Below are 14,675 nucleotides of genomic sequence, written 5' to 3' on the forward strand. Positions count from 1 at the left end.
TCACATGAAATTAATAATGGCCTTATTATTCAATGTTCTTTAATCTAGTCTTGTTTTTATTCTAATTCCAAGCAGAATTGCAGAATCTTAGAACTTTCCCTCAATTCTCCTAAGATCCTTACGTCTAAACTAGATTACCTATATACGTGTAACTTTAAAAAAATAAATTTCAGCGAAATTCTTCAATTTTCAATATTGAAAAATATTTTCAAATTGTTGAATAAATTCAGTTCCATTATGTTCTAATAAAAGATAAACTTTCTTATAAGGACAGAGTGATATTGAACACCAGGGCTTGTGTCTTGGTGACGTTTTGACGAAGTCTCATTTGTCATCTTCACGCTGGTGTTTTCGGCTTCGTGGTCCTAGAAGCACGAAGCCGAAAACACCAGCCTAAAGATGACGAATGAGATGTTGTTGAAACGTCGCCAAGACACTTCCAATTTGACGCGGGAGAAAACCCGAATAACCAAAGACCTACATACAAACACCTGCGAAAACCTCAGAATATATATACTTTTTTAATTTTTTTATTTTTAAACCAACAAAACAAAACATAACACACATACACACACTATCCCTTTTTTTTAACAGCGATTTCATATCGGTAATCTTCTATTATTTACATTTCCCCTCTTATTCCTCTTTAGAATATTTGTCCTTATTGCCCCGTTGTTTCTTATTTGCATTTTTCTTCCTTCATACATATTATTATTACTATACATTATTATACAACATTTTCCACTTTTGACCTTTCCACATTTATTCTCCTCTATTATTTCTAGTCTCCAACCAGTCATACCACTTGTTCCATATTAGATAGTATTCTGTGTCTTCCTTTTTTTTAAATCTCTTTTGTTAATTTGTCCATCTCAGCACAGTCCAGGATTTTTCTTACCACTTCTTCCTCTGATGGTATATTCTCATTTTTCCGGCACCTTTTTTGGATGGAACCTTGTAGGGTAGGCAAGGCAGGTTGTATGACGTGTGTGAGTTCCGGCACTTTTTTTTTTTTTTCAAAAAAAGGTTGAACACATACAGAAAATGATGAGATTTACTAATATTTCTTATCTTTGCTTTACCCTGTTTTTCAGATAACTATTTTTTCCTGATTTTTAAACATTATTTTTCCATCACCTTTTTTTTGCTGCGTGTGTGTATGTGTCTGCTCATAAAATTTGACATTACTTTATTGGGAGCTAACCTTTGAAATTTAGCACTCTTGAACTTTCTTTTTTTTTTTTTTTAAGGGACGGGGAAAGAAAAAGTATGAGTACAGAAAGGTATGTGCTCAAAAGTATATCAAGTGCACCTCTTGACTGCATTTAAATGTACTGTAAATGTGACACACACCCCATGATGCAAGAGATATCAATACAATACTAAAAAATTGCCAAATAAAGTTTGGAGTTACCTGAATTATGGATTAGCTTATTTGTTTGTTCATTTATTTATTATTTAAATGTATTCATTGCCCACCTCCTGTGGCATTCATTAGCAGAAAAAACATAAAAACAGTTAAAACTCTGTCCACATAAAGATAATAGATAGTTGCTACTCACTAATTCTGCAATGACAATTTATCCAAATTCTGATACCAGCACACTTTCCCCATCATGGAAAAGAGATACTGGTTCTTTGGAGATAAAAAAATATGTAATTCTAACATAACTGAGCTTCTTTTGAGACATTCTTCTAGAAAAAATATTTTTTCTATTAGAACAGTAATATCAAATATAATTATTGTGACTGTGCCAAGAAGACCTAAGATAAAAATAGAATTTTCCCTCCGTGTCTAGATATGCTGCTTCCATCAGTGACAGGCATCTGATACAGGAGAAAACTTCAACTGATCCAAACAGAGGAAAATCTTATTTTCATTGATTTCTTTCTTAATAAGCTGTCTGTACCCTTGGAAAATCTGAAGAGTGTTAGGTAATCCTCTGAAATAGTGAAGGAGAAGGTACCAAGAAATTGTGATCATTCTCTTGATCCAACCCCTAGTAAGCTTTATAAGCAGAATTTCAAGTAGAATTAAATGTTGGATCTCCAAAGAACCAAAATTTATTTTTCATTGTGCAGTTTTTTAAAAAGCAAAGTCATTATTGGATATTTGTAATAAATTAAAAGATTTAAACTGGATTAAGACTAAATTTGTTATAATTAGATCCCATTGAAATAATTGTAAAAGCAGTGTCTAATTTCAGTGCAAACTAAATGAGACAACTAGTCTTGATCCAGTTCTAAATCCGTCATCCACTATTAAATGGATGCTGGACTGTCTTATTAGTTCCAAAGTTTCACTTCCTTTTGATATATTACCATAACAGGCACAGAAAATCATGTTGTGGCTTTTGATTTTTGTGTAGTAAGTATGTAGCATCTATTATAAGCTGAAACATTCATTTTTAATGCTGCAGTGAATTTAAATAACTTTTTGTATTTAGGTATTGTTCAATAGATTTTGCAAATATTTTCTGCTTAGCAATAGCAATAGCACTTAGACTTATGTACCACTTCACAGTGCTTTATAGCCCTCTCTAAGCGGTTTACAGAGTCAGCCTATTGCCCCCAACAATCTGGGTTTTCATTTTACCGACCTCAGAAGGATGGAAGGCTGAGTCAACCTTGAGCCGGAGAGAATTGAACTGCCGAACTGCTGACAGCCAGCAGTTAGCAGAATTAGACTACAGTACTGCATTCTAACCACTGCTCCACCACGACTTAGTTTAAACTTACTTGGATAATTTGTCAAGAGCAGAACATGCTGAGATTTTCTTCTCTCTTGGCAGGACGTTTAATGAAATAAATGCATCAGAACAATACAAATTATGTCAAGAACTCTGCAGTGACCTTGCTCAGGATTTGAAAAAGGAAGGACTTAAAGTAGGTAACTTTATATCTTCTGTAATTCTCCTGTTTATTACTGGTCACATCCTCTGAGTTTATTAGTGTATTGTTTGGGTGGGGAGTACTTTTTATTTGTCTGCATTCCTCTTGGTCATAGGAATTTAGATAGAACAGAATTTATGCTGATGATGAAGATGATTTGTTAGATTTGCAGGCAGTCACTGGTTAAAAACGAGTTCAGTTCCTAATTCTGCCTTTAACTTAAATTTAAAGTTGGAACTTGTGCTTAGGAATGGACTGCCTATTGCTAAAAATGGTATATGGCCCCCCATTCTCCTTCATTGAGCTGATCTTCCTCTTCACCTTTACTGCAAGACACTTCCCACCAGGAGGTTGGTAGGTGTTTGGCTTTTCTTGTTGATTTCCCCGGTTTAATTCCTAGCTGCAAAATATTTCATTGAAATTCTGGAGAAATGTTAAATGGAGTAATTGTTTGGACTCCTTTTATAGTAAGTTACAGCGTTTCTGTGCAAGAACACGGAGACTTATTTCTTGAGTCATGAAACTTATAAAAAAAATTGGTGTTGCCAAGTAAGCAACTGAAAATAAATAGAAGGAAAGGTTTCTAGCAGTGCACAAATGACTAACTCCCTTAGAAGTTCACTTCCCAACTCAAAAAATAAAGTCTCACACCCCTTTTTTCTATTTGTTTCAATCAAAAATTCTACTTGAGCATTAAAAATTAAGTCTGTTTCTATTTGTATAGATTTGCTCTGACTTTCATTTTTTGGACATGGTTGAATATGAAGAATCAGAGTACAGAGAATTTTTGTAAGATTTAAACTGAACAAAACAAGACATTAAAATAATCAGTTGCTTAAAAGTCTTAAATATAAACACAATGAAAATAAGGTAAAATTATTCATTAAAAAATTACTACAGAGAGTTGGGTATCTAATTATTAAGCTATTTCTATGTCTCAGAATATAAAATTCTCTATTTTTTTAATAGGCTAGAACTGTAACTTTAAAACTGAAGAATGTGGACTTTGAAGTGAAAACAAGAGCTAATACAGTACTTTCTGCAGTTTCTACTGAAGATGAAATATTTACTATTACTAAAGAGTTGCTTAAATCAGAAATGGATAGTGTGGCCCCAGAACCTTTGCGTTTAAGATTAATGGGTAAGTATCATTTCACATAATTATGCTCCTTACTGGTTTGTGCAATTAACTTATGTCAGTTATTTGAGTGAAATGAAAGTTTTGATCAACATTCAATTGCTGTTAAACTTTCTTCTTATACACTAATATTATACATTTACAATTATTATAGTTATTGAAAGTTCCTCAAAGCAACATTGCTTCACTATTAATTGTTAGAATATATGTTTAAAATATGATTCCTTTACTGTCTCCTTCCAAAAACAGTTGAACTCTTAACACTTTCCCAATGTCAAAAAAACATTTGGTGCTTCAAGTATTACTCATTGCTTGTAGTTTGTATCCAGATTTAAGCATGTGAAATTGAATGAGTAAAACTGTGTTTCTCTTCATCTCCATCCCCACCCTGACTCTTCTACGGGTAGGTTGTGCAGTGGGGAATCATAGGAAAACAAGGTTGTATGACTAAGTTATTTATGTATATCTTTAAATATATTTATATGGTTATCTATCTCACAACCAATAAAAAATAATAATAACAAATAACAATACAGTGACATCTGTAGACAGTCTAACCCAGGTCATATTTATTTATTTATTTATTTATTTATGAGACTTATATACCGCTTTAAGTGCGAGCACTCTCTAAGCGGTGTACACCAATAAGCAATGTATATATATATTTACATTGCCCCCAACAATCTGGGTCCTTATTTTACCTACCCCGGAAGGATGGAAGGCTGAGTCAACCTTGAGCCGGTGAGATTTGAACCGCTGACCTGCTGAACACAGTCAGCTAAAGTGGCCTGCAGTACTGCACCCTAACTGCTGTGCCACCACTTCCGCAGTAATACCAACATTTCATACAACAGGCTCACCTGAGGGAACATCCTAATCTTCAGTGAGTTATGAAATGCCAGCAGAGTCAGGGTCAGGTGAATCTCAGGGGATATGGTCTTCCAAAGATACAGAAGACATGCTTTATGGGTCCCATCAGATGTCTTAATGATTGGAAGCCATAACATGCCCTTTAGGAGAGGGGATGGGACCTGAATGATATTTCCAAGGAGACCTGTGAAGTGGAAGGAGTCCAGTTCCACTGTATATGTTAAAGCTAGGCTGAAACCAGTATGTACAAGAGAATTCTGGGAGAAGTTTGAAAAGTTAGTTCTAAATTTGAATTGATTTAAGTAGGAATTTAGTGACCTTATTATGCATTCCTATACATGTCTATGTGAAACAGACTGCAATTCAGCATATGTTGTTTTGATTATATTTTTAAACAACTATGATGTTCACTGATCCTTTTGTGGCTTGTCTATCCTATTCAGGTGTAAGAGTATCGGGTTTTTTAACTGAAGAAGAAAAAAAATACCATCAGAAGAGCATTGTTAAGTTCTTAGGACCAGGAAAACAAGGCTGTGCTTTTAAGAAAGCTGTCAACATTTTTCCAAAAGTATCTAAAGGAGAAAGCTTTTTCAATAAAAAGAGAGCTACAAGAGAAGAAACCAATCAAGGGATATTTTTAAATGAATCTTCAAACAAGAAGCATCTAGAAGATACAATGTCAACAATAACTTCAGGAGAACGAATAAAGGATGATGAACATCAGATCTTTATTTGCCCTATTTGCTTTGAAGAGCAGCAGGATAGCACTTTAGAAGCATTTAATAGGCATATTGATATGTGCCTTAGTGGAACAATAGAAAAAGAAAATGCAAAAATTACTGATAATAGCAAATCATGGAAAAATGATCCTCCTGTGGATATGGGAAAAAAAGAAGAGATAAAAGTTAAAATAAGTAAACCACCCGTGAATGAACAGTCAACAAATATAGTTGATTGTGCTTCTGCAAGTAGCAAAGATGTTTTACCTAAGCACTTAGTTCATAAACAGAATGAGAATGGATGTGGCTTTCCTAATGCTTCGGTATCTGAAATGCATGCTAAGGATGATTTGTCTTCCGGAACCTTGTTAATAGATAAAAAAGAGTCAAATTGCTCAGGAAGCAATTTACAAAGTTTTTCTGGCATTACTGAAAATATTTTTGTTTGTCCAGTTTGCAACATAGAACAAAAAACAAAGGATCTCACATTGTTCAACAGGCACGTGGATGTTTGTTTAAACAAAGGCATTATCAAGCAGTTGACAGAAAATTCAGATAATGGTGAGTATTTTACCAATCATTTAAATAAAACACTTTAAAGTCATCTTTTTGGAATGTTAAATGAAGTGCAGAATGCAAATTTATATGAGGTTTCTATAAAGGAGTTGACTATTTCTCCATTTTGTGTAGAAAGAGGCTGATGTTTCTGTAGATAAATAAAAGGTATTTTGTAAATTGTAACAAATTAGTTTTTAAATGCAGGACAAATAAACATTGCTGGGTTCTTGTTATACACAGATTATGCAGGAGCTATGCAACAGTCTGTAGTATAACTCATTTGTCACTTGTCATTGGAAGTATAGACTATCTGCATAATTGTTAAAAGAGCAAATATTTATTTTTCCTTCCCAAGCAAAAATCATATAAATAGGGGGCAAGAACAAGATGGCTATAGAAAAGTCTATAGAATGCCAGTTTCAATGGAGGAGAAGAAAATAATAGTAGATGTTTTTGTTAAATCCCATTTGTTAATTATAATTCTACTGGAATACATTTTTGCTTTCAATTTAAAAAATTAAGTAATTTTTTTCCAGAAACTGTGGATAGAGGACAATATAATACATATTTTTCAGCAGGAACAAAAAGGTAAGCTCTGAGTGAGTGTTAATAGAATGTTTATTTGAATATTTAGAATATATTAATGTTAAACATTTTGTTGCTGTGGCTGTTTAATTAGTAATATATGTTTTTTTTTCTTTTCAGATCTGGAACAATAATTCCCCAATCAACATCCAAAAAAGCCAAGTCAGGCAATACTAGGTGCACTATAGAATCATTTTTCAAATGAACACAATAAATTAATTTAATTATTGTTATGGTACAGAGGCTTAGAATAAAATATGTCACTTGGACCTTATGTATTATGTATAAATTATGTAACATTAAAGAATTATATAAAATTTTATACATTTATGATTATAGATTATATAATACTTATGTATATTGCATATATATGATTTTGCACCAGCTAACCCTCCATTTTATTTAAATCATAGCCCCATATTTTAAAGAATGAATGAAATGTATGAAGAGTATTAAATCTAATAAGCATATTGTTATTTGTTTAGGATTATCAAGCACTTTTAAAAGTCAGTTTCTCTTTGAATAACATGATAGTAATGGCTATTGGCTATTATCTTCACAACTGTTAGATAGGAAGGGAAAGTGAAAGAATTTGGATTTTATTTAAAAATTAAAAGCTGTGCTTTATAGATCCAGCACTATTATCTTACAGGCAGAAAGATGAAAATTTAAGACTTAATTTGCTTTCCTTAATTCTGTATAAAAATATTAGAAAATATGGAATATTTAGCATCCAAAATTCAGACACATTTTTTTGTATAATCATGTAGCACTTCTAGCCTTTGTTAATTGAACCAGGAATCTGTTGACTGTTCATTGGAGAACAAAACTTTATGTACTGCTTATAATAGATGATATTAGTAAAAGCAGGCTAAATAAACTTCATGTTAATTACATATCCTGAACAGAGCTACTGGACTGGAACGTCCATCATTACATGAGTCATCACATGACTGTTCCTGATTTTATGACTGTTGCCAGGGTTGTTATATGAGTCTGGTTTCCCCCACTGACTTTGCTTGTCAGAAACTGGCTGGGAAGGTCACAAATGGTAATCATATAACCTTGGGATATCGCAACTGTTGTTAAATACATACCAGTTGCCAAGTTCTCAAATCATGATCATGTGACCATGGGGATGCTGCAATTGTCTTAAGTGTGAAGACCAGATGTTAGTCACTTTTGAAACCCCTTTGAACAGTTGCTAGACAAATGGTTATAAGTTGAGGACTACAATGGTACCTTGGTAGTTGACTGCTTCAAAACTCATTGAATTTGGTATTCAATGCATTTTGACATGAAAATGTCTTGGTACTCGTTTGTTTGGTACTCGATGCACTGCAATGGGAAAAGGGGGAGAATAACAGGATAGGAAGTCAGCCGTGCTGAGAGGTTTGCTGCAAAAGGAAGAGGGGAGCGGCTACATAGAGCAGACAGAAAGTCGGTCATGCTGGGAAGATCACTGATATAGAAAAAGGGACAGACAGGAAGTCCTTCTTGGCTGAAACAAAGAGTCAGTTGGTAAAAAGAGCCGAGGTGGCACAGCAGTTAGAGTGCAGTACTGCAGGCCACTTTAGCTGACTGTGTTCAGCAGGTCAGCGGTTCAAATCTCATTGGCTCAAGGTTGACTCAGCCTTCTATCCTTCCGAGGTAGGTAAAATGAGGACCAAGATTGTTGGGGGCAATGTAAATATATATATATATATATATATATATATATATATATATATATATATATATATATATACACACATTGCTTACTGGTGTACATCGCTTAGAGAGTGCTTGCACTTAAAGCGGTATATAAGTCTCATAAATAAATAAATAAGTCACATGGTTTCTTTGGCACTCGTCATTTTTAGTACTCATCATACCTCCCGGAACCAATTAACAATGAGTACTGAGGTACCACTGTACTTCTATTTACTTCTTTACATTTTAAAATTGTTTCCAAAAATAAATGGCTGCTATATAATATAGATTTATATGAAGTTCAAATTGTAATTGAGCAGAAGCTCAACATGCATTAGCAATGTGATACAGTTGCTAAAAAGACAAATGTAATTTCATGTTGCAACTCTAGAAATGTACTTTTCAGTTCAAGAAAAAAATTGGTCAGTATATTCTGTGTTGGCCAGATTCCATTTTGAGTACCCCTTGTGCCCAGGTGTCAGACAAATTTAGAAAACATGGAAGAGATATAGAAAAATGTAGCAAAGATACTCAGAAAATTGGAAAATAAGCCTTAAGAGGTGAGATGGAAATGGAGAGAAGAAAATATATTAAGGGTGGGTTGGTAGGTTGGAGCAAATTCAGTGGTACTTTTGAAGTACCTGAAGGATGTTACACAGAATATCAAGATCTACGTATCAGAATCAAGACATGAAATAAATGATCAAAGTTACAGGAATTCGAATTCCTGTTAAATGGTGAGATAATTTTCTATTATATTAAGGGCAATTCATTGAAAAAGTCAATTACCAAGGGACCTAGTAAGTTTGAACTCTCCTTTAAACAGAAGCTGGGGGTCTATTACTTTGAAATCCTGCACTGAGATGGACACCATGATCTAAATGAGCTTGGCAACTTTATGATTCTGTGGAGTTTGTGTGCTTTAAAATAATTTCATTTGTAATTTATTTAGTGTAATTTATTTTGCAAAATAATTTTAATTTAAGATGCATTTTCCCCAAAAAATGTGATACTGATTTTTTAATTGTAAGACTCAAGATAAAGATTTTAGCAAAATGAGCACAAAATATGTAAAATAAATACACATTAATGAAACTCTAGTTTGCATTTTCTCTATGAACCATAAATATACTTGTTTCAGTTTTTTCAATTCTGTATGGCTGGTTCATGCTTTAGTTTATTTTGTTGAATTTATACTCAAAGACTAAAATAATGCCTTAGTCTTAAGCTGAGTTCCTCAACCATCTGAAGCCAGTCACCTACATTGTAATTTCCTACATTGTAATTTTGTTAGGTTAAAAAGTTGGTTTATGAGTGGTCACTAATAACAGAATGTCTATTTATTAGCAAGTGAAATGGTGAGGCTGTTCTTTACCACCACTTCTAGAATCCATGAATGACTTATATAAGGTAACAGTTTATTCTGTTTATATTTTCAGAGTAAGAGGACACACTTTCATACTGGGGTATTGTTCAGGTACCTAGAAAAAAACAGTTGCAAAATTGAAAAGCTGCAACAATTTACTGAACAGACGGGGAGAAACATCCTGCTGATGCTAACACCCTACGAACAACAGCCTTCACTTTGTCTCAAAGGTGCTTTTTCAAGAGACAACTGGATTTCTTGTCTGTCTTTGAAGACATTTCACTTCTCATCCAAGAAGCTTCTTTTGCTTCTCACCCAAGAAAATTTTTCAGAACTGAAAAAGCTTTTTGGATGAGAAGTGAAACGTCTTCAAACAAAAACAAGAAAGTCCAGTTGCCTCTTGAAAAAACACCTTTGGGACAACCATGACCCGGATGACTGAGACTCTCCATAGACAGCCTTGGCTTTGGTTTATTTCACAGCTGAATAATGTGCCAGCATGTAGCCTAATAGAAACTACACCCAAATGGTTGATGTCCAACTGCACGAGACAATGTGTATCATCTCTTGACACATTGCATCCCACTCCTGTGCACTAGTTACCATACTTAGCAATAATCGTGCCGTCCCACATTAGAAGACAACAAACTCATTTGGCTGCGGTCAAGGATGCTGAACAATAAATAAACTGAAATCCCATAGGCCAGCATGGAAAACAACTATTCACTTAATATCTACCCAGTTTAACTCCAAGAACGCCTGGAGAGAGGAATGGGCCAAGGTACCTTCTTGTAGCCTGACCATTTGGTTTTGACCTGCCTCACTCTTGTCTGGAAAAAATTGAACAAAATTAGTGTGATACTGGAAGAAGTGCCTCTGCCCTGTATCAGTGGGGATAGAAAGATGTCCCTTGTTGTGATTGTGGTGCTGATAATGCAAACTATTAAAGATATTGTGCAAGATTGCCCGCAACGTGTATTTTCCAGTTCCCTGGAAGATTGGCAAGAAGCAGTGTCAGAGGCGATTGGATAGCTGGATTGGACATCCAGTTGTGAGGCCATTGCCAAACTTCCATAGAAGTTTTGTATATAATTACATGGATTGTGTGTATATGTTTATTTCCCTTCTGTCGTGTTCTCATCATACACTAATAACAATAACTATCGAGGTAGCCACATTCTCTACCTGGGGCTGAAAAACATAATTTGAAAATGAAGGGAATGCCTGAGGCTGGAATTTTATTGTGAATAATGATAAATTCCATTTTTTTTTGAATTTATAAATAATCTAAACTGAGGTGGACTAGGGAGCACACTAGATAATAGCATGAGACACTATTCCTGCCACTTGCATTTACACTCTATGCTATGTTAAGGACCAAAGACCGATTGATTGATTGACTGACTGATTGATTGATTGATTGATTAAGAGATTACAGCATTGTGAAAGGGGAGGTTTTTAATTCTTTTGTAAAGCTGTTGACCATGGGTGTCAAACTCAATCAAGTCACATGACATATCGCAACATTTTTGTCTTTGCAGAGCTGTGGTGGGCATAGCCTATGCATCCAGCCTTCGGGCCACCGGTTTGACACCCCTGCTCTAGATCATTCAACTAGCCTGACCTCTAAAAAAAGAAATAAATTTAGCAAATTAAACATACTAAACTTCAAGCACTCACTGTTAGCTATAGGCACCAGAAATTGCATGCAGCAGAATTAAATTAAATTAAATTGCATGCAGCGAAATTGCGTGCAGCATAGACTAAAGATTAAAATTAAAGGAGCCTGATCAAATTTTAACAAAATGTGCAGCATCTGAGCAATGCACAGATATAATCTACAGAGACTTTCATTCTAATAATTAAAATAACTGAAAAATGGGCACGCACCATTCCTTCTATTATCCAGTTTTATATACATTACATTTTGCTACTTTTGCCCAACTGAAAACAGCTCAATTGTAATTCTGTATGGCCTGCATATCTCAAATATATATGTTTACTGGAAACACGCAGCTTTTTTTTTATAATACTGTAGCTTTATAAAATAGTATTAAAAGTTATGGTTAGTATTTAAAATGATTTAACAAATAAAGAGTTAGGAACAATTATTCTGAATGAATTCCCTGAAATACTATTTCCTGTTTGCTTTTTTAAAATAGCCTTTCTTGAAACAAGCCTACTGTATTGGATTTATCGGATTCTAAATGTATTTACGTTTTTTTAAAATCATAATTTAGATAAGTGAAATTGTTAGCAGAAAGCATACAGGTTGCTGCTTAACCCTTCCCCCCTAGATGTTTTCATCTAGTTCATATTTTCCCATATTTTTCATATATATAAAAAAGTGGAGTACAATGATATAAAAATGCATGTAGTATATATTTTTGTTGTAAGATATTTGTAAGCATAAGCAATTGATTAAAGCTATCTATTTTTTTAATACAACTGTTTCATGGATAACTATTTTTATGTTATAAATATGACGCAGTGTGAAAGTAAATTGTATTTACTTTCACACTGAGTCACTTTTGTCAATATTTATTTAGAGGGCGGAAAATTAGCAGATTTATTCACTAGAATCATGCATAGATCTTAATTTCAGCCATGAAGTTGTCCAATCTTGGGTCAGAAGTAACTGATCTACAGCCAAAGTAGTAGTAATATAGTAGTAGTAGTAGTAGTAGTAGTAGTAGTAGTAGTAGTAGTAGTAGTAGTAGTAGTAGTATGTCTTAAATATATTTTATTCTACTGTTTAAACCCCAACCCCATAAAAAATTAAAGAATCTTTTGGACTTAACAGTCTAATAACAGTAATACAAAAGAAAAAGTAGACTGAGAGGGAAGAAGAAATAAGTGAACAGAGACAGTACATACAGAACACTTTCCAAAGTGCAAACACAAGGACTAAATATAGCCAAAGTTGCTTTACAATCAGTCATCATAAAACCTGGAAGCAGAGTAAGGAAAATTTTGCTGCAGCTGCCAAAAAAGCCAACACAGTGCTAGGCTGCATTAACAGAGGGATAGATCAAGAGTGTTAATACCACTTTACAATGCCTTGGTAAGGTCATTCTTGGAATACTGCATCCAGTTTTGGTCACCACGATGTAAAAAAGATGCTGAGACTCTAGAAAGAGTACAGAGAAGAGCAACAAAGATTAGGGGACTGGAGGCTAAAATATGTAAGAAACAGTTGCTGAAATGTCTAGTTTAATGACGAGAAGGAAGAGGGGTGACATGATAGCAGTGCTCCAATATCTCAGGGTTGTCACAAAGAAAGAAGGGTCAAGCTATTCTCCAAAGCTCCTGAAGGCAGGGCAAGAAGCAACGGATGGAAACTAATCAGAGAGAGAAGCAACCTAGAATTAAGGAGAAATTTCCTGACTGTTAGAACAATTAATCAGTGGAACAACCTGCCTCCAGAAGTTGTGAATGCTCCAACACTGGAAGTTTTAAAGAAGAGACTGGACAGCCATTAGTAGTAGTGGTGATAATGAATCTCCTTGATATATTCCTCTCTTGATATTGACCTCTCCCAGTCTCTCACCATTGACCTGCAACTGTGTCTTCCATTGTACCATTGACCTTTGCACAAATTTTCTGATGTTTCTACTGACTCCTGTTATTTCTAGGCACTTGATTATCCAGTCATGTGGCAGAGAGTCAAATGCCTTTTTGTAGTCAATCCATGTCACATTCAGGTTAGTCTTTGTTTTCTTTCAGTTTTCCAAGATCATTTTGTCTATTAGGAATTGATCTTTTGTTCCTTTGCTATTGGGGCAGTTTCCTTTCTGCTCAGGTGGAAAGAGATTGTTTTCAACTAGATGTTGTTGTACTTCATCAGCTACCAGACCAGTTAGCAATTTGAAAGTTGTTGGTAAGCAAGTAATTGGCCTATAGTTGCCTGGTGTTGCCCCTTTTGCTGGATTTTTCACAATTAGGTAGGTTTTCCCAGTTGTTAGCCACTTTTCAATTTCTTCTCCTTGTAGTTTATTGTTGAACTGCTTGGCAATGAGTGGGTGTATAACAGTTAGATGTTTCAACCAAAACCCATGCAGTTCATCTTCACCTGGTGCTGACCAATTTTTGATTTTCCTTGCTTTTTTTCTATCATTTTTGTTGTTATTACTAGTTTTTTCATTTCAACTTCTGTTTTATTTGCATCCACCTCTTTTAACCAAGCCATATTATTTTTATTTTTATTATTATTTCCATAAGCTTTAGTTGAAAAGTCAATGTGGTCATGAGGTTATGATCCAAGTTCTACTCATTACGTGTAATGCACATAATTATAGCCATCTTAATTTTTTTTTATCGTATCATTGGGACGTCCATCAGTATTATTTTTGTCTGTAAATATTTCAATAGTGGTGATACTTTACATTGTGACTGAGCTAATAAGAAATTGGAAAGGATTGAGAGGCTGAAAAAGTTTTCAGGATTTGGCATTGTGTGGATTACTTGCAATTCATCCTTAATTAGTTAATGCTGATCTAACAGAATGAATAATACAAACCAAATTTTAGGTAAATGCACAGGAAGAATGTGTGTATAGGAAAATGCTGCCCAAACTAAATAAATATCTTAAGTCCATTAACCCAACAATTTCTACTGTTTTGTTTTTTTTTGTAATTCAAAATGTCATGAAGTTGTAGATTTAGGCAAGCCTCTCATTAGGATTTAAGTCTGAACAATGAATAATAGCAGGGATATAAAATAAAATTGAATAAAATAAAATTCAAAATTCAAGATTGGGATATATTTATTGGGACCCACTGAGAAGCCACAGATATCTCTCTCTCATGCTCGCGCTCTCTCTTCCCCCCCCCTTCCCTGATTAGAAAACAGGTGC

General features: G+C 34.3%; 1 protein-coding gene across 7 annotated transcripts in view; it reads left to right on the forward strand.

Moving 5' to 3' along the window:
• Positions 1 to 8,408, forward strand: part of POLK (DNA polymerase kappa) — a 37,176-nt gene extending 28,768 nt beyond the window's left edge. For 4 of the 7 annotated variants that reach the window (XM_039364004.1, XM_039364001.1, XM_039363999.1 and 1 more), the window contains 6 exons: positions 1,251 to 1,283; positions 2,793 to 2,886; positions 3,862 to 4,033; positions 5,344 to 6,180; positions 6,714 to 6,765; positions 6,883 to 6,967. In XM_039364004.1, coding sequence (XP_039219938.1) covers positions 1,251 to 1,283; positions 2,793 to 2,886; positions 3,862 to 4,033; positions 5,344 to 6,180; positions 6,714 to 6,765; positions 6,883 to 6,967 — 1,273 coding nt within the window. Of the gene's footprint in view, positions 1 to 1,250; positions 1,284 to 2,792; positions 2,887 to 3,861; positions 4,034 to 5,343; positions 6,181 to 6,713; positions 6,766 to 6,882 lie in introns of all 7 variants that reach the window. The other 3 variants (XM_039364005.1, XM_039364000.1, XM_039364006.1) reach the window with 2 other exon arrangements.
• The last annotated feature ends 6,267 nt before the right edge of the window (positions 8,409 to 14,675 follow it).

This window comes from Crotalus tigris, unplaced genomic scaffold, assembly GCF_016545835.1.
Source record: "Crotalus tigris isolate CLP2741 ecotype Arizona unplaced genomic scaffold, ASM1654583v1 scf7180000019642.961951, whole genome shotgun sequence".
NCBI classification, from domain to species: domain Eukaryota; kingdom Metazoa; phylum Chordata; class Lepidosauria; order Squamata; family Viperidae; genus Crotalus; species Crotalus tigris.